Source organism: Ictalurus punctatus, chromosome 12 (genome assembly GCF_001660625.3).
Source record: "Ictalurus punctatus breed USDA103 chromosome 12, Coco_2.0, whole genome shotgun sequence".
Classification (NCBI taxonomy): Eukaryota; Metazoa; Chordata; class Actinopteri; order Siluriformes; family Ictaluridae; genus Ictalurus; species Ictalurus punctatus.
In genome coordinates, this window is record NC_030427.2 from 27,956,262 (window position 1) to 27,977,997 (window position 21,736).

The 21,736-nt window shown below is 40.9% G+C and overlaps 1 protein-coding gene across 3 annotated transcripts; it reads left to right on the forward strand.

Moving 5' to 3' along the window:
- Positions 1 to 748: 748 nt before the first annotated feature.
- On the forward strand, positions 749 to 18,234 carry LOC128634045 (NACHT, LRR and PYD domains-containing protein 3-like). Of its 3 annotated transcripts, XM_053683897.1 has the most exons (11): positions 749 to 868; positions 4,804 to 4,946; positions 5,757 to 5,873; positions 6,160 to 6,276; positions 7,323 to 7,373; positions 7,615 to 9,396; positions 9,772 to 9,987; positions 11,508 to 11,681; positions 13,082 to 13,255; positions 14,816 to 14,989; positions 18,043 to 18,234. In XM_053683897.1, the coding sequence occupies exons 2-11, from the start codon at positions 4,894 to 4,896 to the stop codon at positions 18,218 to 18,220; spliced, it is 3,036 nt and encodes a 1,011-aa protein (XP_053539872.1). In that variant the 5' UTR covers positions 749 to 868; positions 4,804 to 4,893; the 3' UTR covers positions 18,221 to 18,234. The 3 variants fall into 3 exon arrangements, with proteins under 3 accessions (XP_053539872.1, XP_053539874.1, XP_053539873.1); XM_053683899.1 differs by lacking the exon at positions 13,082 to 13,255; XM_053683898.1 differs by lacking the exon at positions 5,757 to 5,873.
- Positions 18,235 to 21,736: the final 3,502 nt, after the last annotated feature.

Here is a 21,736-nt window from a genome sequence, read left to right on the forward strand (position 1 = left end):
TGTTATTTATTTATATTTTTTCCATGGGTTGTGCTTTGGCACTGCTCTTCCGTGTGGATGAATCTGATGGTTTGAGTTATAGTTATCAGAATTGCCTGGTCTGCATATATTACGTGACTTTGGGCTTCTTTTTTTCTGTAGTTGCTTGAAAAAATCATGAGTTGCGGTTTTCGGTTGATTTGGGGCTGCTTATTAGGAAAATCTGACAAGTGACTCTATTCATTCATTCATTCATTCATTCATTCATTTATTTATTTATTTATGTTCTCTATTTTCCCCAATGCATTGACACTGTCTGATCACAGCCTCACAATAATAGCTGTAGTGCATTTCGCCCTCCCACAATTATTACAGGTTATAACAAACAAACAAAAAACCAAGCATAACATACTCGTATATTCTAATAGTAGTTCTGATTCTAATGTAATCTCCATCTCTCTTCACATTCAGCTCGCAGGTGATCAGAGATGAGTGGATCCTGCCTGTCCTCCCTATAATCCATGTGATGTTTTTTCTTTAAGTAAATTCTGTTGTTGCTTTTCATACTGCGTGGTTTTAGTTTAATATTTTACAGGCTCATTTATTGTGTCTGTTTTACACTGAGACCGTAACAGGATAAATATTTATTTTCGTTTTAGCACGGGCTCTGTCGCGTTCCCTTTTTCACTGCATTATCTCCACAGTTCGAGGTACCTTGGTTTTTAAATGAGCCACATCACTGGTAGTGAATCACTTAAAAAGTGAAAGAGTTTCTCAGCGTCCGTTTTGTTGCTGTTGGAAAAGCAAAAAAAACAAAAAAAACAAACAAACTCAGCACCAGGCAGAAATGGTGACATTTATGTCACACAACATGGACTGTTGACTAAACGTGAGTTATTTCTTTAACATAAACGACTTTATATTTTATTGTCCTCGTGTAAAAACAGGAGTAAGAGAACCAGGTCCGGACTGGACTTCGGGAGGAGGACCACTGCCCTGCTGTTTGTTTGTTTATTAACACACATTTTATATATAAGTTTCTCTCTTTGATTAACATTCAGTGTTTGGGGAATTTAGATTTATTAGTGTGGAACAAACATAATGTGTTTTCAGATCTGGCTTCTACGGAAAAGTCCATGATTATTTATTTTTTTCTGAGCTGTTATCTCCAGATCACAACTTAGTTTTCTTGTGATGTCCCTACAAAATGTTTTCTTTAACATTTATTTTACTTTTCAGTTCCACGCAGCCATCATCAAAATAGTGGGACAGTACAGAGGGGACGTGGTGGTGAAAAAAATATGATATAGGAGGAATCTTTATATTTTCATGCTTTTGGGTTTGGTTCTCTCTTTGTACAAACAGTACTTCCGGTTTAATTTCTCTCTGGCAGCAGGGCAGTGGTTCAGACATGCCACGTCCACAGTGGAGCGGTTCGTAGAGTTTTATTTTGATCTTGGACTCCAATATGAAGAAATAAAGTCAGTGGTTAGTTGAAGGTTTTCACAGTGCAGTTAACTAGCAGCTCATCCTGAATTCTCGGTTATTATCCGCACGTCCTTTTTAGTTGCGCGGCTTTTAGACACTTAGCGGTAACAGCACCGAAAGCGGAAAACGAGCTCCTACACAACCAAAACAACTTCACTTTAAATACACAACAATCATTTTAAATAAATAAGAAACAAAACCAACACACAAGAGGGTTCATTTTTATATTTATGCTTTTACATTTAAAAAATGGGCAAAATCGATCAAGTTTAAAGAGATGCTATAAAGCATTAAGCCAAATAAAAATAATTTTTTACTAAAAACATGATTTAAGAAACATTATTATCCATCCATCCATCCATCCATCTTCTATACTGCTTATCCTTCAGGGTCACGGGGAACCTGGAGCCTATCCCAGGGAGCATGGGGCACAAGGCGGGGTACACCCTGGACAGGGTGCAAATCCATCGCAGGGCACAATCTCACACACACATACACATTCACACACCCATCCATACACTATGGACACTTTGGACATGCAAATCAGCCTACCAGGTACTCTAAAAGATGCATTTTTCCACATAGAAATATTGCCCTCTCACAGGAAGTTCCTGGGGTTTGCTTTTGGAGGCAATGCGTACCAATATCGGGTTCTTTCCTTCAGGCTAGCTTTATCCCCTTACACCTTCACAAAGTGCATGGATGTTATTCTGGTTCCATTGTGACTCCAGGACATCCGTGTACTAAACTACCTGGACTACTGGTTAATTCTAGCATGGTCCAGGGAACTGGCGATTCAACATTGAGATGTTGTTCTCAACCACATGAAGAGCTTGGGGTTCAGGTTGAACCTCAAGAAAAGTATGCTTTCTCCAGTGCAGTGGACAACTTTTCTAGAGGTTATAAGGATTTTACTACGTTGAGGGCGTTTCTATCCCCAACATGCATAGGGTCTATTATATCAAAATTTGCCTATTACCCTAAGACAATTAATAAACAGATACATACGTTAACCAGTTGAAGGACAAAAGTAAGACACCAGGCCCATGAGTGAGGAGAGGCAAGGGTCCAAATTTATTGTTGCATGAGATCACACAGTTGAGACATCCTAAGGATGATCTAAAAAACCAGAGCTGATGCTCTTCTATTTTACAGTTTTCTTAGGGTCGGGATGACCCAGACATCAATATGTTTAGAGTTAGCTGTCCCGGAACACCATTACGTTCATCAATTGGCACTGCTGAGCGACCCTTATCACGCAGGTGCAGTTCCGGCTCCAAAATATATTTTGTCTTGTTCCACTCTTTTTAAAAATAACTTGATCTTGTCTGTGTCGCTTCATGACTGGATTTTCGTCGAGAAAGGACACTTTCAAACACATCATCTCTACATTATGAGTAAATTTTATGTTTGCTCTACATTTCTTTTTTTTTTCTTTTTTATAGTGCTTGCATGTACATTACCCTATAATAGTTTTTCATGAAACAGAATATGAAACAGATTAATTTCTGTTTGCTGCATACACACCAGGCCTCTGTTTGTGTGTGTGTCTCTCTTAGTTGACCTTCTGCCTGCATGCAGACGTCGTCCACCTACGCTCTGAGGCCTACCGCACTAATCAAATACATGTATTGTTATCCCCCTGCGCCTTGCTTATCTGTGTGTTGTGTCTTAGGTGAACATCCGTTCTTACAGTCCACCAGCCCAGTGAATTCTCAATAAGATTACATATTACTCATACTAGGTCTCCCTCGTGTTTATTTCATGCATATTTTATATACAACAGGTCAATCCTATCAACATTGAGCAAGATAATGCTGGATCTCGGCATCCCCTCCTGTTAAGGCGTATGGTAGCAGCCAACGTCATACCGTTGGGCCTATTGCACAGGATCCTATTGTACAGGATTCCGCTGCAGTGGAGGCTGAAAATTCGGGGGGTTTCATCCAAGGACGATACCTCTGTGAGTAATCTGTGTCACGCGGTGATGCCTACGTGCTCTGAGAATTTGGAGGTGTCCCGGGTTTCTAACCTTGGGTCACACTCTAGGACTATTTCCTTTTCGCAAGACGGTAATGACACATACCTCCCTCACGGGCTGGGGCACGGTCTTAGACGGCAGTCCAGCTCATTGTCTCTGGAGCGGCACTCATCTGGAGTGGCATATAAATCACCTAGAATTGCGGCCCGTGTTTCTAGCATCATGTGTTAGTTGTGACAGATAACACAGCGGTGGTTCTTGCAAATAATTCTTCTCTGGGCGGAAGGAAAAGTTTGTCAGTGACTACAATGTATATTCTAGGCAACTGGAATGTGGGGGCAGACATCCTGTTGAGGCAGGGGCTGATGCTCAGGAATTGGAGGCTCCATCCACAAATGGCGGAGTCCATATGGCAGAGGTTTGGCCACATGGAAGTGGATGTGTTCACGTCCGAGGGGACAACGTATTGCCCGCTGTGGTTTGCCCTCACTCCTCCCACACCATTGGGGCTGGACGTCATGGTGCACACATGGCCAAGGTCACATATGTACATTTTCCCAGTGATCGCTCTGCTCCCACAAGCTCTAGAGAGAGTTCGCCAAGTCTGTCTATGTCGGCTGCTAGTAGCACCTTATTAGCCAGCTCGAATATGGTTCTTGGAGATAACATCCCTGCTGGAGGGCACTCCTTGGGAGATTAACATCCGCAGGGATCTACTGTCTCAAGCCAGAGGGCTGATTTATCACCCTTGGCCGGAACTATGGAAACTGTGGGTCTGGCCCCTGCGGGGCACCAGCTCATAGATTCTGGACTTGCAATTGAGGTTGTAGAGTCCATGTTGAACACTAGAGCACCATCCACGAGGAAGTTGTATGCGCTCAAGTGGCGACTTTTTGTCTTATGTTGTGAGGAATGTCAGCTAGACCCACTGAACAATAGCTACAGTCTGCACAATAGCTACAGTCCTGGAACTTTTACAAGGACTTTTCGCAGCAGGGTTGACTCCTTCTACATCACGGTCTATGTGGCCACCATTTTGGCCAACCACTCCCCTATCGATGGAGCCTCTGTGGAGCAGCATCCTCTAACCTCGAGGTTTATGCAGGGTGTCAGGCAGTTGAGGCCCATCTGCAGACCATGCATACCTCCCCACACACACACACACACACACACACACACACACACACACACACACACACACACACACACACACACACACACACACACACACACACACGCACACACACACACACACACACACAAGATTTTGTTTTAGGAGCAACATTTTCTTTAGTTGAGAGATGTGAAAGATTTTTCCCCCAACTTTGCCTGTGTGTTTGTTTTGTGTTTTCTAGGAGGGTAAGTAATTCCAGCAGAAGCCATCAGCATCTTCAGGACTCAGCTGTGTGTCCATGAGCTGTCTGTGTATACACTAATATTCAAACATGGAGACCCCTGACCTGGACACAGATGATGTGACTCCACCCTCAAAAAAACAGTAAGCTACCATGTCCTAGTATTTTAGTCATTAAATGTTCATATCTGAAATATGTAGTATATATGAAAATAATAATTGAACAAATATTTATATTAAGCAGGAAAACGTAGCAGTCATCACTTGAAAAAACCGCTAGATTCTGTTGATTGTAAGTAAAATGATGTCCTTATGAAAATTAACCATACAGTCGAACAATAAAGAGGCATGAGACAATACACTAAAGTCACAATACGAGACATATCCCTATACAGGCTTCAGAAGACGTTATTGACGAGACGGTGTTTACACAAATCAAACCACTGCAGTATTAGTACAATAGGGGCGTTAAACTCAAATTCAGCCTGAGCCACTTCAGCATTTTTGTGAGACCCTGAAGGGCCATGATCAAAGTTTATACATTTTTTCCTTACATTTATCATTTATTATATAAGGTGCAATTTGTCCCTTATTATTAACATCTTGATCTTTTTCAGTGAAGCTGTCATAAAGCTATTTCATGGCACCATTATTAATGTACAAAGATTGTTTTCAAGAAAAAAACACAGACGCAGGCCAAATGAAACAAGGCTGTGGACTATTAAGTAAGCATGCTTCGAGGCAGTTAGGTTCCCACTCGTAAACTTCCTGCTCTGTATGCTACGACCTCTGCTGCTGCTGCCTAGTGTGTAAGGAGAGGTAGAGGTCATAACGAATATTAAACAGAAATATCACAATATAAGATCTGATACAAAAATCTCTCACCTGTATTCTGTATCCTGATTATTGAGACAATGAAAATCTGTCTCATGCCCACTCTATAATGTTGTACAGTAAACACCAGAGAAAGAGATCAGACTCACCGGAACCCAGCTGTGTCTCCATGAAGAGTGATGCGTCTATGCATTCTCCTCTGTACTTTAAAAATGGAAACCCCTCGTCTGGACACAGGTAACATCTCATAGTTCTCATAGTTAAAGTCACTGCAGAGAGAAAGGCTGTGTTACACTTTCTTTTATGCAGTCCAGGGTCATTAGCATTCTGATATTTATCGGATTATGCTGAATGTATTTTGATGTGACAATAAAAGTAATAGTAACCGCTAACAAAATAATTAAAACAACCAATAAAGACTGTGCATTCTACTGTTCATTATTAGAGCAAATTAACTCAAATTAACAAGTCAGTCAAAAATTGTAAAGGAAGTATATAAAGAACTTTCTATAATGTTGTACAGTAAACTACAGAGAAAGAGATCAGACTCACCGGAACGCAGCTGTGTCTCCATGAAGAGTGATGCGTCTATGGATTCTCCTAAGAACTTTAGAGATAGAGACTCCTCATCTGTACACAGGTAACATCTCATAGTTCTCATAGTTAAAGTCACAGTTATTAGCTGTGCTATACAATCATTAGCAGCTATTTTGATTTATATTTTAGTTTCTTGGTCTTTAGTGATACTACAGAACTTTATGATTCAAAATGTCTTACAGGTAATGTCTTAAATGCTAAAGCAAGAAATGCTAATATAACCAAAACAAACTGTAGGAAACAATATGTAATGACACTAAAACTACTGCTACTACTAATAATAATAATAATAAGAAGAAGAAGAAGTAGAATAATATTATGTGGAGTCACATGGGCCAGGAATTGAACTGCCATCCGTACGATTAGTGGACAACCGGCGCTACCACCTGAGCCACAGCCACTAATAATAATAATAATAATAATAATCATCATCATCATCATCATCACCATCATCACCACCACGATGGTTGCTTGGATGTGTCTCCATGAAGAGTGATGTGTCTGAGTATTTCTGTAAAATATAATAGAAAATGGAGACTCTTTATATGAACACAGGCACTGATTATTTACATATTTTTATACCTGTGAACCTTTCTAGCAGGTTTTTATAATAATAATTATCTGTATTTGCATTTAGGACACATTATCTGTTCATTCTGAATGATGTCCTCATGTACTGTTAAAACCATAATGACCATATACAGTCCCCTCCACAAGTATTGGAACAGCGAGGCCAATTCTTGCACTTTTGCTATACACTGAAGACATTTGGGTTGGAGATAAAAGATGAATGAGACAATAGACCAGAATTTCAGCTTTCATTTCCTGCATGATAAAGTGCCATGTTCTAAGTTATTTAACACATCTAGATGTAAATAATAGAAAAACAAAATCTTGAAAACCTACAATTAAAATGGGTACATTTTTTCTCCAGGTCCGCAATGTTGGTGATGTTGTATTTAGCACTGTGTTTTCTAAATATTAATGCCCTTACTACAATTATTTTACTAGAATTAGGGCTAAAGTTTAGACTACAGTGTTAAAGTGGTGAAAGTTATTGTCTTTAACAGCTACAGTTTTTATTCCCAGTGTTCTACAGAAGTCAGGAGACAGAAGAGAAAAGAACATCACAGCTACAGGGTAAGATCAAACCCAACATCATGACTGTGACACTGACGCGCTGGTATTATAAACATCTCTGCTGTTATTTCCTGTAGAGTGATTAGATTATAGAAAACATTCCGTAGAATAAGGCAAATACACAGTGAGAACATCATAAAGAATAGTTATCTGTGGTAACCAGTCCGAAAAAAATGTGATCTTAAACTCTAATAATTAGACCCTATGTCTCACCATGTCTTTTTACTTCACCCTGTCACAGACACGACCCAGAACCTGCTGCTGTAAATGAATTCCAGAAAATGTTCAAATTAAATCTGATGAAGAAATTTCAGTGTTTAAATGGAGTGATGATAAACCTGGAAAACCGAACACTAGTGAATGAGATCTACACAGAGCTCTACATCACAGAGGGAGACAGTGGAGACGTCAATAAAGAACATGAGGTGAGACAGATCGAGGCAGTATCCAGAAGAACAACAACAGAGGAAACACCAATCAAATGCAATGACATCTTTAAGGCGTTACCTGATCAAGATGAACCCATCAGAACTGTGCTGACAAAGGGAGTCTCTGGCATTGGAAAAACAGTTTCTGTGCAGAAGTTCATTCTGGACTGGGCTGAAGGGAAAGCAAATCAGGATGTCCACCTCATTTTTCCACTTCCTTTCAGAGAGCTGAATTTGATGAAGGACCAGAAACTGAGTCTGATGGATCTCCTTCGTGTCTGTTTTAAGGAGACAAAAGAAACAGAAATGTTCAGTTTGGAAAAGGTTCTGTTCATTTTTGATGGATTGGATGAGTATCGTTTTCCTCTGGATTTCCAGAACACAGAGAGAGTGTGTGATGTAACTGAATCAGCATCAGTGCTTGTGCTGCTGATAAACCTGATCAAAGGGAATCTGCTTCCCTCTGCTCTCATCTGGATCACCTCCCGACCAGCAGCAGCTGATCAAATCCCCTCTGAGTGTGTCCATCGAGTCACAGAGGTACGAGGGTTCAATGACCCACAGAAGGAGGAGTACTTCAGGAAGAGGATCAGTGATCAGAGCCTGGCCAATAACATCATCACACACCTGAAGTCATTAAGAAGCCTCTACATCATGTGCCACATCCCAGTCTTCTGCTGGATTTCAACCACTGTTCTAGAGAGAATGTTGGATGAAGCAGAGAATGGAGAGATCCCCAAGACTCTGACTCAAATGTACACACATTTCCTCATCATTCAGACAAACATCATAAGAGAAAAGTACTCAAAGAAGCAGGAGAGTGGTGAAGAAATGCTTCTCAAACTGGGACGACTGGCTTTTCAGCAGCTGAAGAAAGGCAACCTGATCTTCTACGAGGAAGACCTGAGAGGGTGTGGCATTGATGTGAGAGAAGCAGCCGTGTACTCAGGTGTGTGTACACAGATCTTCAGAGAAGAGTTTGGACTTCACCAGAGTAAAGTGTACTGCTTTGTTCATCTGAGCATTCAGGAGCATCTCGCAGCTCTGTATGTGCACCTGACATTCATGATGGAAAAGAGAAATGTTCTTAAACAGTCCTCTGACCAGTTGACTGAAGAAATTACAATCTCAGCTGTCCACAAGAGTGCTGTAAATCAGGCCTTAAAGATTCAGACTGGACATCTGGATCTTTTCCTCCGCTTTCTTCTGGGTCTCTCACTGGAGTCCATTCAGAAACTCTTACATGCCTTAGTAACACATACAGGAAGTAGCTCCCAGACAGAACAGAGGAACACAGCACAGTACATTAAGATGAAGATTAATGAAGATCTTCCTACAGAGAAATCCATCAATCTGTTCCACTGTCTGAATGAACTGGGGGACAATTCTCTAGTGGAAGAAATCCAACGCTACCTGAAATCTGGAAAACAAAGTGAACTCTCTTCTTCACAGTGGTCTGCTCTGGTGTTTGTCTTACTGACATCAGCAGAGGAACTGGAGGAATTTGACCAGAGTAAATATATCTCTACAGATAAAATAAGAGAGGAGATTCTTGTGAAGGTGATGCCTGTGATTGCAGCATCCAGAAAATCAATGTAAGTAAATCTGAATAGAACTGTTCTACTGTTACAGTGTTAAGAGAACAAATCAAATGTCTTAGCTGTTCAGATGAATCTAACTCTTCATGACATTTTAGACTTTTTCTTTTCTCCTCCTATGAACATTTAAGATCAGACTCTTGCTTTCCCATTTGGTGTCCCGGATCTTATACTCCATGTTTATACAATGTGTGTGATGATGTACGCAGCTGAAAACTCCCACCAAGCCGAATCTGAACAGCTCTGACTGTGTGGGACTTTTGTCTAACTGATGTTTGTGCTTTTGAAACTGAGAAGTTGCAGTGAAAGGTTTTGAGGACTTTTTTTGATAATTTGCATTACTGTTAGTTTATTATCTATTATTTCCTTCAGTATCAGGTGTGGTACAATTCAAGAACGTGGTTGGTCAGCTCTGGCCTCAGTGCTCAGCTCAGAAACCTCCAATCTGAGAGAACTGCATCTGACTGTGGATACACTGGATCTGACTGTGGATACACTGGATCTGACTGGGAGTAATCTAGGAGACTCAGGAGTGAAGCGTCTCTCTGCTTTACTGGAGAATCCTCAGTGTAAAGTAAAAAATCTGAAGTAAGATCATCTCTCTGAGAGACACAGTACCTCACTAAAAGCTGCAGTTAATAGTTGTGTGCAGTTCTGTTTTTTCAGTTAAATCAGTACAACATACAGAACAAATATATTAGTCATTAAACATATCACTTGTGCAATAATAATAATAATTAAATGCACTTAGATATGTGTATAAAATACATTTAAACAGAGAATAAAAAAAAAAACCTGACTCATTACTTTTAGCATAAACTATCAATAGTTTTACACCATAATTGCTCAGTAGGGATGCACCGAAATGGAAATTCTTGGCCAAAATTGAATATAATGAAAAACTTGTCAGAATACCGAACACGTTTTTTCACGTTTTTTTTCCATTTATTTTGCCATTTTTCTCCCCATTGCATAAATTAAATAGTCAAAATGTGCTTTTTACTATTTTGTCTTGCTTTTCAAAGAAAGAAATCTATTACAAAAACTACAATTTCAAAATATTTATTTAACACTGAACATTTTTTTTTAAAATTCCAGCAGGCATAGGCTATCAACAGGCCACAATATAACTTTAAATAAATAAATTAGTTAAATAAAAATATTTTGATGTGGTCATCTTTGAGCCCCCCTTGAATAGCCGATGTTAGGCCTGTAACTGACTGCTGAAAGAATGTAACACTCTGTAGCCTACAACTAAAAAGTGCATTAAAAATGCATTGACGAGTGCAAAAAATGGTTCTATTCGGTTATATACGGTTCAGGTCCCTGTACACCTCGCGGAGTATTATAGTAGATATAGTATAGTTAGATACGTTGTTAATGTTATGTTCCTTGATAGATTTAGTTAGTTTAAACTATAGATTAGTTCATTTAGTCCCCGCTGGTTTTTCCGCTCCCAGTCCATAGTACTAGTTCATGTTTCTTGTTTTTGTTGTGACCCTGTTTTCTGTGACTGCGACTTTGTTTCCTGCTTTGCCCTGTTTATGCCTGTTTGCCGATAGCCCGACCCTTTGCCTTTTTTTGCCAAAAGTTTTTTTGGTTTACGATTTGGATTTGTCTGCCTGCACTTAAATAAATACGTCTTTATCTGCTTCCGTACTCTACCCCCTTATGTCTCACAAAGTGACAGAAACATGCTCCGGAACAGGATCAAAACAAACTCACGTGTCCACAGTAAACATCCAAAGAGCACATAGCTCGTGCACGTAGCTCGTGCATGCACGCGCCCCCTCATCGAGGTCGTGACATTCACGCATCTCACTCTGGTTGCTAGGCTATTTGGTCATCAAACACGTCATTGTTCGGTCAAATTTATTCTGCCTTTTCACTTATTTGGCCGAACACCGAAAATGCTTTTTTTTGAAATTTTCAGCCGAATAATTCCGGTTGCCGAACATTCAGTGCATCCCTATTGGTCAGTATTAATAATATCTTGTGATTAGGCAAAAGAAGGAAGACAGTCCAACATAAGACACATCATCTTTACAGTAAGTTTTAAACCAAAATGAAAATGTGTTAATGAAGAGTGTGTCATTGTGTCTCTGCAGGTTGCAGTGTTGTCGTGTCTCAGATGAAGGCTGTACTGCTCTGGCGTCAGCTCTGAGATCAAACCCCTCACACCTGAGAGAACTGTATCTGTCTGGGAATAATCTAGGAGACTCAGGAGTGAAGTGTCTCTCTGCTGTACTGGAGAATCCTCACTGTAAACTGGAGATACTGAAGTAAGATCATCTCTCTGAGAGTCACATGACCTGCTCCTCAGTAAGACACATTCTCTAATAGTGAGACTGAAACAGAGGTTTTAGGTTCATCATCAATGTCCTGAGGAAGAAGATTGTTTCTTTTCACTGCACACTGATGATCTGTCACAGAGTCTTTGGGTCAGATGTACGTATGTGAGAAGCTGCAGCACAAAACGTGACGTGATGCGACTGCAATGTGTCTAAAATTACTGTGAAATTTACTACAACACTGTAACTAATGACACAAACTGCAGCTCAGACACAAACTAAATACACTGTGTGTGAGCTGCAGGGTTTAAAAGCAGCAGGGAAATGGTGCAAATGATCTCAAAATAAAGAATTTTTAAATTCAAATGAGAACTTAATGTCATAGAACAGAAACGGTACAAAAAAAAATGTAAATCAAACATTGGTTTTTAAATAAAAATGAGTTTAGACCTATCAACGCCCAAAGTACTATTTTAATGACTTTGGGGGTCATTTTTGATCTTTTAGTAAAGTTGTGTGTAAATGTTTGCGTGTGTAAATGTTTGCGTGAGTCAAACCCAACTCGAATTTTCCACCGGATTTACAAAAGGCTCTGAAACTCTGATTTTCTTCGTACTCGTTTTAATGATTAGTTTTATTTGTCTTTATTTATGGGTTTGTATTGGCTCACTTTTAAAATATTTTTAAATAAATGTCAACAATATAAAACATCTGGTTTTCACAAATTTTCTCAGTGGTGCTCTTAGTCCCTGATCTAGTGAACTAGCATGAGGATGTGTTTTTGATAGAAACTCCAAAGCACTTCTATAAGTCACTCTGGATAAAGGGGTCTGCTAAACACTGTAAACATGTTTAAAATAAGCAGTTTAAACTCAACAGAATATTCCAGATATACAATTGCAGTAATCCATGCAAATTATGAGTTAAGGCAAAATTATAATGGTTAAGTCTATGGGTTACTGATCAGAAGGTTGGGCCCTTGAGCAAGGCCCTTAACCCTATCTGCTCCAGGGGCGCTGTATCATGGCTGATCCTGCGCTCTGACCCAAACTTCCTAACAAGCTGGGAAATGTGAAGAAAAGAATTTCACTGTGCTGTAATGTATATGTGACAAAGAAAGGTTTCTTCTTATGTATAAATGTACATACACTCCGGAGCACGAGTAGAATACGAATTAAGAGGATTTTCATGAAAATTTATTGTGTAAACGCTCGAACAAAAGATTTACACACAAACCCGTTCATATCCAGTTTTATAAATGAGGCACATTGTTAATTAGAATAAACAGATGATATTAAATCCTCATGTCATTCTGAATAATAAAATCCCACACATCATCTTTAATGTAATGAAAATGTGTTGATGAAGAGTGTGTCATTGTGTCTCTGCAGGTTGGAGTGTCGTGGTGTCTCAGATGAAGACTGTGCTGCTCTGACTTCAGCTCTGAGATCAAACCCCTCACACCTGAGAGAACTGGATCTGTCTGGGAATAAACTAGGAGACTCAGGAGTGAAGTGTCTCTCTGTGGTACTAGAGAATCCTCACTGTAAACTGGAGATACTGAAGTAAGATCATCTCTCTGAGAGTCACATGACCTGCTCCTCAGTAAGACACATTCTCTAATAGTGAGACTGGAGCAGAGGTTTTAGGTTCATCATCAATGTCCTGAGGAGGAAGATTGTTTCTTTTCACTGCACACTGATGATCTGTCACAGAGTCTTTGGGTCAGATGTACGTATGCGAGAAGCTGCAGCACAAAACGTGACTTGTTGCGACTGCAGTGTGTCTAAAATTACTGTGAAATTTACTACAACGTTGTAACTAATCACACAAACTGCAGCTCAGACACAAACTAAATACACTGTGTGTGATGCAGGGTTTAAAAGCAGCAGGGAAATGGTGCAAATAATCTCAAAATAAAGAATTTTTAAATTAAAATGAGAAGTTAATGTCTTAGAACAGAAACAGTAAAAAAAAAAAAAATGTAAATCAAACATTGGTTTTTAAATAAAAATGAGTCACTATGAAAAGGGTTGCCAGATCTGCTTTACAGAAGCAGCCTAATGGACTTCACTATAAATTTATCAGTCTCACACTTACTTACTTTTTTCCCTCTGGGGAACACAGGCCACTGACGACCTTCCACCATCCTTCACAGTTCTTCACTAACCTCTCCAGTTGTTTTCACTCCTTTAGACCTATCAACACCCAAAGTATTATTTTAATGACTTTGGGGGTCATCTTTCGATCTTTTAGTAAAGTTGTGTGTAAATGTTTTCGTGAGTCAAACCCAACTCGAATTTTCCACCGGATTTACAAAAGTCTCTGAAACTCTGATTTTCTTCGTACTCGCTTTAATGATTAGTTTTATTTGTCTTAATTCATGGGTTTGTATTGGCTCACTTTTTCAAATATTTTTAAATAAATGTCAATAATATAAAACATCTGATATTCACAAATTTTCTCAGTGGTGCTCTTAGTCCCTGATCTAGTGAACTAGCATGAGGATGTGTTTTTGATAGAAACTCCAAAGCACTTCTATAAGTCACTCTGGATAAAGGGGTCTGATAAACGCTGTAAACATGTTTAAAATAAGCAATTTAATCTCAACAGAATATTCCAGATATACAATTGCAGTAATCCATGCAAATTATGAGTTAAGGCAAAATTATAATGGTTAAGTCTATGGGTTACTGATCAGAAGGTTGGGCCCTTGAGCAAGGCCCTTAACCCTATCTGCTCCAGGGGCGCTGTATCATGGCTGATCCTGCACTCTGACCCCATCTTCCTAACAAGCTGGGAAATGTGAAGAAAAGAATTTCACTGTGCTGTAATGTATATGCGACAAATAAATGTTTCTTCTTAAGTATAAATGTACACACACTCAGGAGCACGAGTAGAATAAGAATTAAGAGGATTTTCATGAAAATTTCTTGTGTAAACGCTCGTACAAACGATTTACACACAAACCCGTTCATATCCAGTTTTATAAATGAGGCACATTGTTAATTAGAATAAACAGATGATATTAAATCCTCATGTCATTCTGAATAATAAAATCCCACACGTCATCTTTAATGTAATGAAAATGTGTTGATGAAGAGTGTGTCATTGTGTCTCTGCAGGTTGTATAATTGTGATATCTCAGATGAAGGCTGTGCTGCTCTGACTTCAGCTCTGAGATCAAACCCCTCACACCTGAGAGAACTGGAGCTGTCTAGGAATAAACTCGGAGACTCAGGAATGAAGTGTCTCTCTGCTGTACTGGAGAATCCTCACTGTAAACTGGAGATACTGAGGTAAGATCATCTCTCTGAGAGTCACATGACCTGCTCCTCAGTAAGACACATTCTCTAATAGTGAGACTGAAGCAGAGGTTTTAGGTTCATCATCAATGTCCTGAGGAGGAAGATTGTTTCTTTTCACTGCACACTGATGATCTGTCACAGAGTCTTTGGGTCAGATGTACGTATGTGAGAAGCTGCAGCACAAAATGTGACGTGATGCGACTGCATTGTGTCTAAAATTACTGTGAAATTTACTACAACACTGTAACTAATCACACAAACTGCAGCTCAGACACAAACTAAATACACTGTGTGTGATGCAGGGTTTAAAAGCAGCAGGGAAATGGTGCAAATAATCTCAAAATAAAGAATTTTTAAATTAAAATGAGAAGTTAATGTCTTAGAACAGAAACAGTAAAAAAAAAAAAAAATGTAAATTAAACATTGGTTTTTAAATAAAAATGAGTCACTATGAAAAGGGTTGCCAGATCTGCTTTACAGAAGCAGCCTAATGGACTTCACTATAAATTGATCAGTCTCACACTTACTTACTTTTTTCTCTCTGGGGAACACAGGCCACTGATGACCTTCCACCATCTTTCACAGTTGTTCTCTAACCTCTCCAGTTGTTTTCACTGCTTTAGACCTATCAACGCCCAAAGTATTATCTTAATGACTTTGGAGGTCACTTATTGATCTTTTAGCAAAGTTGTGTGTAAATGTTTGCGTGAGTCAAACCCAACTCGAATTTTCCACCGGATTTACAAAAGTCTCTGAAACTCTGATTTTCTTCGTACTCGTTTTAATGATTAGTTTTATTTGTTTTAATTTATGGGTTTGTATTGGCTCAATTTTTCAAATATTTTTAAATAAATGCCAATAATATAAAACATCTGATATTCACAAATTTTCTCAGTTGTGCTCTTAGTCCCTGATCTAGTGAACTAGCATGAGGATGTGTTTTTGATAGAAACTCCAAAACACTTCTAGAAGGCGCTCTGGATAAAGGGGTCTGCTAAACGCTGTAAACATGTTAAATAAGCAATTTAAACTCAACAGAATATTCCAGATATAATATTACAGTAACCCATGCAAATTATAAGTTAAGGCAAAATTATAATGGTTAAGTCTATGTGTTACTGATCAGAATGTAAAGTAGTGAGTGTACAGCTTGTGTAACAGTGTAAATTTGCTGTCCCCTCAAAATAACTCAACACACAGCCATTAATGTCTAAACCGCTGGCACCAAAGTGATTACACCCCTAAGTGAAAATGTCCAAATTGGGCCCAAAGTGTCAGTATTTTGTGTGGCCACCATTATTTTTCAGCACTGCCTTAACCCTCTTGGGCATGGAGTTCACCAGAGCTTCACAGGTTACCACTGGAGTCCTCTTCCACTCCTCCATGACGACATCACGGAGCTGGTGGATGTTAGAGACCTTCCGTTTGAGGATGCCCCACAGATGCTCAATAGGGATTAGGTCTGGAGACATGCTTGGCCAGTCCATCACCTTCACCCTCAGCTTCTTTAGCAAGGCAGTGGTTGTCTTGGAGGTGTGTTTGGGGTCGTTATCATGCTGGAATACTGCACACTGATCATGCTCTGCTTCAGTATGTCACAGTACATGTTGGCATGGTTCCCTCAATGAACTGTAGCTCCCCAGTGTCGGCAACACTTATGCAGCCCCAGACCATGACACTCCCACCACCATGCTTGACTGTAGGCAAGACACACTTGTCTTTGTACTCCTCACCTGGTTGCCGCCACACACGCTTGACACCATCTGAACCAAATAAGTTTATCTTGGTCTCATCAGTCCACAGGACATGGTTCCAGTAATCCATGTCCTTAGCCTGCTTGTCTTCAGCAAACTGTTTGTGGGATTTCTTGTGCATCATCTTTAGAAGAGGCTTCCTTCTGGGACGACAGCCGTGCAGACCAATTTGATGCAGTGTGTGGCGTATGGTCTGAGCACTGACAGGCTGACCCCCCACCCCTCCAACCTGTGCAGCATTGCTGGCAGCACTCATACGTCTATTTCCCAAAGACAGCCTCTGGATATGACGCTGAGCACGTGCACTCAACTTCTTTGATCGACCACGATGAGGCCTGTTCTGAGTAGAACCTGTCCTGTTAAACCGCCGTATGGTCTTGGCCACCATGCTGCAGCTCAGTGTCGGGGTCATGGCAATCTTCTTATAGCCTAGGCCATCTTTATGTAGAGCAACAATTCTTTTTTTCAGATCCTCAGAGAGTTCTTTGCCATGAAGTGCCATGTTGAACTTCCAGTGACTAGTAAGTATGAGGGAGTGTGAGAGCGATGACACCAAATTTAACACACCTGCTCCCCATTCACATCTGAGACCTTGTAATACTAACAAGTCACATGACACCAGGGAGGGAACATGGCTAACTGGGCCCAATTTGGACATTTTCACTTAGGGGTGTACTCACTTTGGTTGCCAGCGGATTATGAAATTAATGGCTGTGTGTTGAGTTATTTGTTATTTGTTATATGTGATAAATAAAGGTTTCTTATGTATAAATGTACACACACTCAGGAGCACGAGCAGAATACGAATGAACAGGATTTTTCATATTGTGTAAAAGAACAATTTCTTGTGTACAAACCCGTTCGTAAAAGAGGCACATTGTTAATTAGAATGGTAAATGGCGCACTTGTATAGCGAGTTTATCCAAAGCGCTTTACACTGTGTCTCATTCATCCATTCACACACACACCAATGGTAGCAGAGTTGCCATGCAAGGCGCTAACTTGCCATCTGAACTTGGGGTTCAGCTAACTGAACTTGGGGTTCAGTGTCCTGCCCAAGGACACTTTGGCATGTGGAGTCATGTGGGCCGGGATTCAAGCCAACAACCCTACGATTAGTGGACAACCCTCTCTACCAACTGAGCCACAGCCGCTCCATATATATAAACGCTCAATATAATAAACGGATTATATTAAATCCTCATGTCATTCTAAATAATAAAATCTCACACATCATCTTTAAAGTAATGAAAATGTGTTGATGAAGAGTGTGTCATTGTGTCACTGCAGGTTGTGGGATTGTGATATCTCAGGTGAAGGCTGTGCTGCTCTGGCTTCTGCTCTGAGATCAAACCCCTCACACCTGCGAGAACTGGATCTGTCTTGGAATAATCTAGGAGACTCAGGAGTGAAGTGTCTCTCTGCTGTACTGGAGAATCCTCACTGTAAACTGGAGATACTGAAGTAAGATCATCTCTCTGAGAGTCACATGACCTGCTCCTCAGTAAGACACATTCTCTAATAGTGAGACTGAAGCAGAGGTTTTAGGTTCATCATCAATGTCCTGAGGAGGAAGATTCTTTCTTTTCACTGCACACTGATGATCTGTCACAGAGTCTTTGGGTCAGATGTATGTATGTGAGAAGCTGCAGCACAAAACGTGACTTGATGCGACTGCAATGTGTCTAAAATTACTGTGAAATTTACTACAACATTGTAACTAATCACACAAACTGCAGCTCAGACACAAACTTAATACACTGTGTGTGATGCAGGGTGAAATTATTCCAGTAGAAATTTTGTACTGTTAGTGAGGATTCTTTCTTTAGTATGTGTCTAGCTGCTATGAACAGGGTTGCCAGATCTGTGTTACAGAAGCAGCTTTAAACTTATGTAGTTTTCCTCAGTAGTGAAAACACACACAATATGGACTAAAATGCATCAAAACTAGGGCTGCAACTAACGATTATTTTCATAATCGATTAGTTGACCAATTATTTTCTGATTAATCGAATAGGGGCGGGGCAAACTTTCAGTGACATTTTTTGGGGTTTACTTAAAATATTACCCACAAACTGAGTCTTACAAATATAAACTTAACAGACTAAAACTTTACACAACTGTTTGTCCAAAACAGAAAAGAACCCAGTGCACACACACACACACACACACACACACACACACACACACACACACACACCAGAATATATATTAATTTAGGACTGTAGTTTAATTTGGTTCTTTTTGTACATCCATAAAAAGTAATGCATAAATATACTAAAATAAATAAATATATATATATATATATATATATATATATGTGTGTGTGTGTGTGTGTGTGTGAATATATATACAATTTTATAATATTTATGCATTACTTTTCATGCATGCACAAAAAGCACCAAATTAAACCACAGTCCTAAATTAATAATAAAAACTTACTTTCACTGCCCCTTGTGGTTTCTCTCTGGGGAGTGTATGCGAGACAGGGCGTCAGCTTTTGCGTTCTTTGTTCCGGGCCGATAGGACAGAGTAAACTGGAACCGAGAGAAGAACAAGGACCCGTGGGCCTGGTGGGACGTGAGATGCTTGGCAGTTCTCAGATACTCTAAATTCTTGTGGTCGGTGTAGATAATAAATGGATGTGCAGCTCCCTCCGGCCAGTGTCTCCACTCCTCTAGGGCTAACTTAACCGCCAGAAGTTCTCGGTTCCCTACGTCATAGTTGCGTTCAGCGGATGACAGCTTCTGAGAAAAGAATGCTACGGGGTGCAACTTTGGATTGTCTCTGAATCTTTTAGACAGGATGGCCACCGCTCCCGCCTCAGACGCATCAACCTCTATGATGAACAGCCTGGGGAGATCTGGGTGCCTGAAGATGTGGGCTGTGGTAAAGGCCCGCTTAAGTTTCTCTAGAGCCTCCTGGGCGCTTGGGTTCCAGAGGAGTCGCCGAGGTTTACCTCTCAGGAGGGATGTCAGGAGTTGTGCCACCTTACTGAAATCCCGGATAAATCGTCGATAAAAATTTGCAAAGCCAAGAAAACGTCGCAAGTCCCTCACAGTTCAAGGAGTGGGCCATTCCACAACCGCTTGAGTTTTGCGCTGGTCCATGCTGACTCCCTTCGGGCTGATGATATAACCGAGAAATGAGACTGTGTGTTGTTGGAACTCACACTTCTCGGTTTTCACATAAAGCTGGTATCGCAATAGACGACACAAGATCTGCCGGACATGTTCAACGTGTTCCTCTAGGGACGTCGAATATAACAAAATGTCGTCGATTATACGTGATGACGAACCTCCCCATCATGTCCCTCAGGATGTCATTTATTAAGTTCTGGAACACGGAGGGAGCGTTAGCAAGCCCATATGGCATGACCAAGTATTCATAGTGCCCGGAGGTAGTACTGAAGGCGGTTTTCCACTCGTACCCCTCCCTAATGCGGATCAGATTGTACGCACTACGCAAGTCCAGCTTTGTAAAAATGGTCGCGGACCATAGCTGTTCCAGGGCTGAGGGAACGAGAGGCAGGGGATATTTGTATTTCACTGTCACCTTGTTGAGCCCCCGATAATCTATACATGGACGGAGGCCCCCTCCTTTCTTCTCCACAAAGAAGAAGCCGGCCAACGGGGGAGACATGGAGGGTCGAATGTACCCTTGCTGGAGAGCCTCCTGGATGTATTCCTCTATGGCCCGCTGTTCCGCTTGAGAGAGCAGGTACACATGGCCCCGAGGTGGACTGGCCCTGGGTAGGATGTCGATGGCACAGTCGTAGGGTCGGTGAGGTGGAAGGTTACTGGCTCTCTCCTTACTGAACACCTCCTGGAGATCACTATATTAAGGGGGGATATTAACCGGGACATGGGACAGGGGGCTCTCTACCGTCGTCGTGGCCACAGAGACTGTAGGGCCCCTCAGACAATTGTGTACGCAATACGGGGACCACTGGGTAATTTGTTGGTCCGCCCAAGAGATTTGGGGGCTGTGCCGTGCTAACCAGGGTAGGCCGAGAATGACGGGATGTCTGGTGGAAACAGTAAGGTATAAAACGATAGTTTCAGGGTGGAGGGTGCTGACTTGGATGTTAATGGGCCACGTGCTGTGGGATATCACAGTGGATTGCAGTTCTCGAGGTTGGAGCAGGGGACGTACAGGGAGGCCAAGCTTCTGCGCAATCCTCTCATCTATAAAGTTTTCGGCCACTCTGGAGTCAACTAACGCTGAAAGAACAAAAGATTGGCATGAGTGTACTAGCAATATAGATAACAAATGTCTGAACAGAATAACACTGGTTTAGACTCACCCGGCGATGCAGAGGTTGGCTGTCCTTACTCCTTTCGGTCGCTCGAGGCCTCTTGTGGGGGCACTGACGAATGACGTGGGTGTCCTCGCCACAATAGAAGCACTGCGATTCGCACCGGCGTCTCTCCCTCTCCTCCTCACGAGTCCGGGCATGCCCCAGCTGCATGAGTTTGGCTGGCGGAACCAGCTCTGTAGGAGTGGATGACCCGGTGTGTAAAGGTTGGTACGGCGGAGACGGTCCAGCTGTTCGGATCCAGCTGTTGGCTCGAATTTAGCCTATTACCCAAAAACATTTAAAATTCAACTTAGAAGCCAATACTCACATCTACCTCTGAGACCAGTTGGAGATAGAAAAAATACACCAGCCGTGAGTGAGAAGAAGCAAGGGTCCAGCTTTATTGTTCCATTCCACCACACGAGATCCACACCGATGAGAATTCTCAGAAGTGATCCCCCCTACCCTGAGCTTAAGCTCCAGTATTTATACTGTATTTACACACTAGATAACCCATAGGTTTCCAGAAAAGGCCTATTTCACTTACCCATAGAATTGAAACCCGGGGTTTTACTTTACACATAAAATCAGAACTCAGGCATTTCCAACAACCCAGGAAACAAAAACCCAGTGTTTCTATTTACCTAGGTTTTCAAAAACCAGGGTTCTCTTTTACCTAGGTCT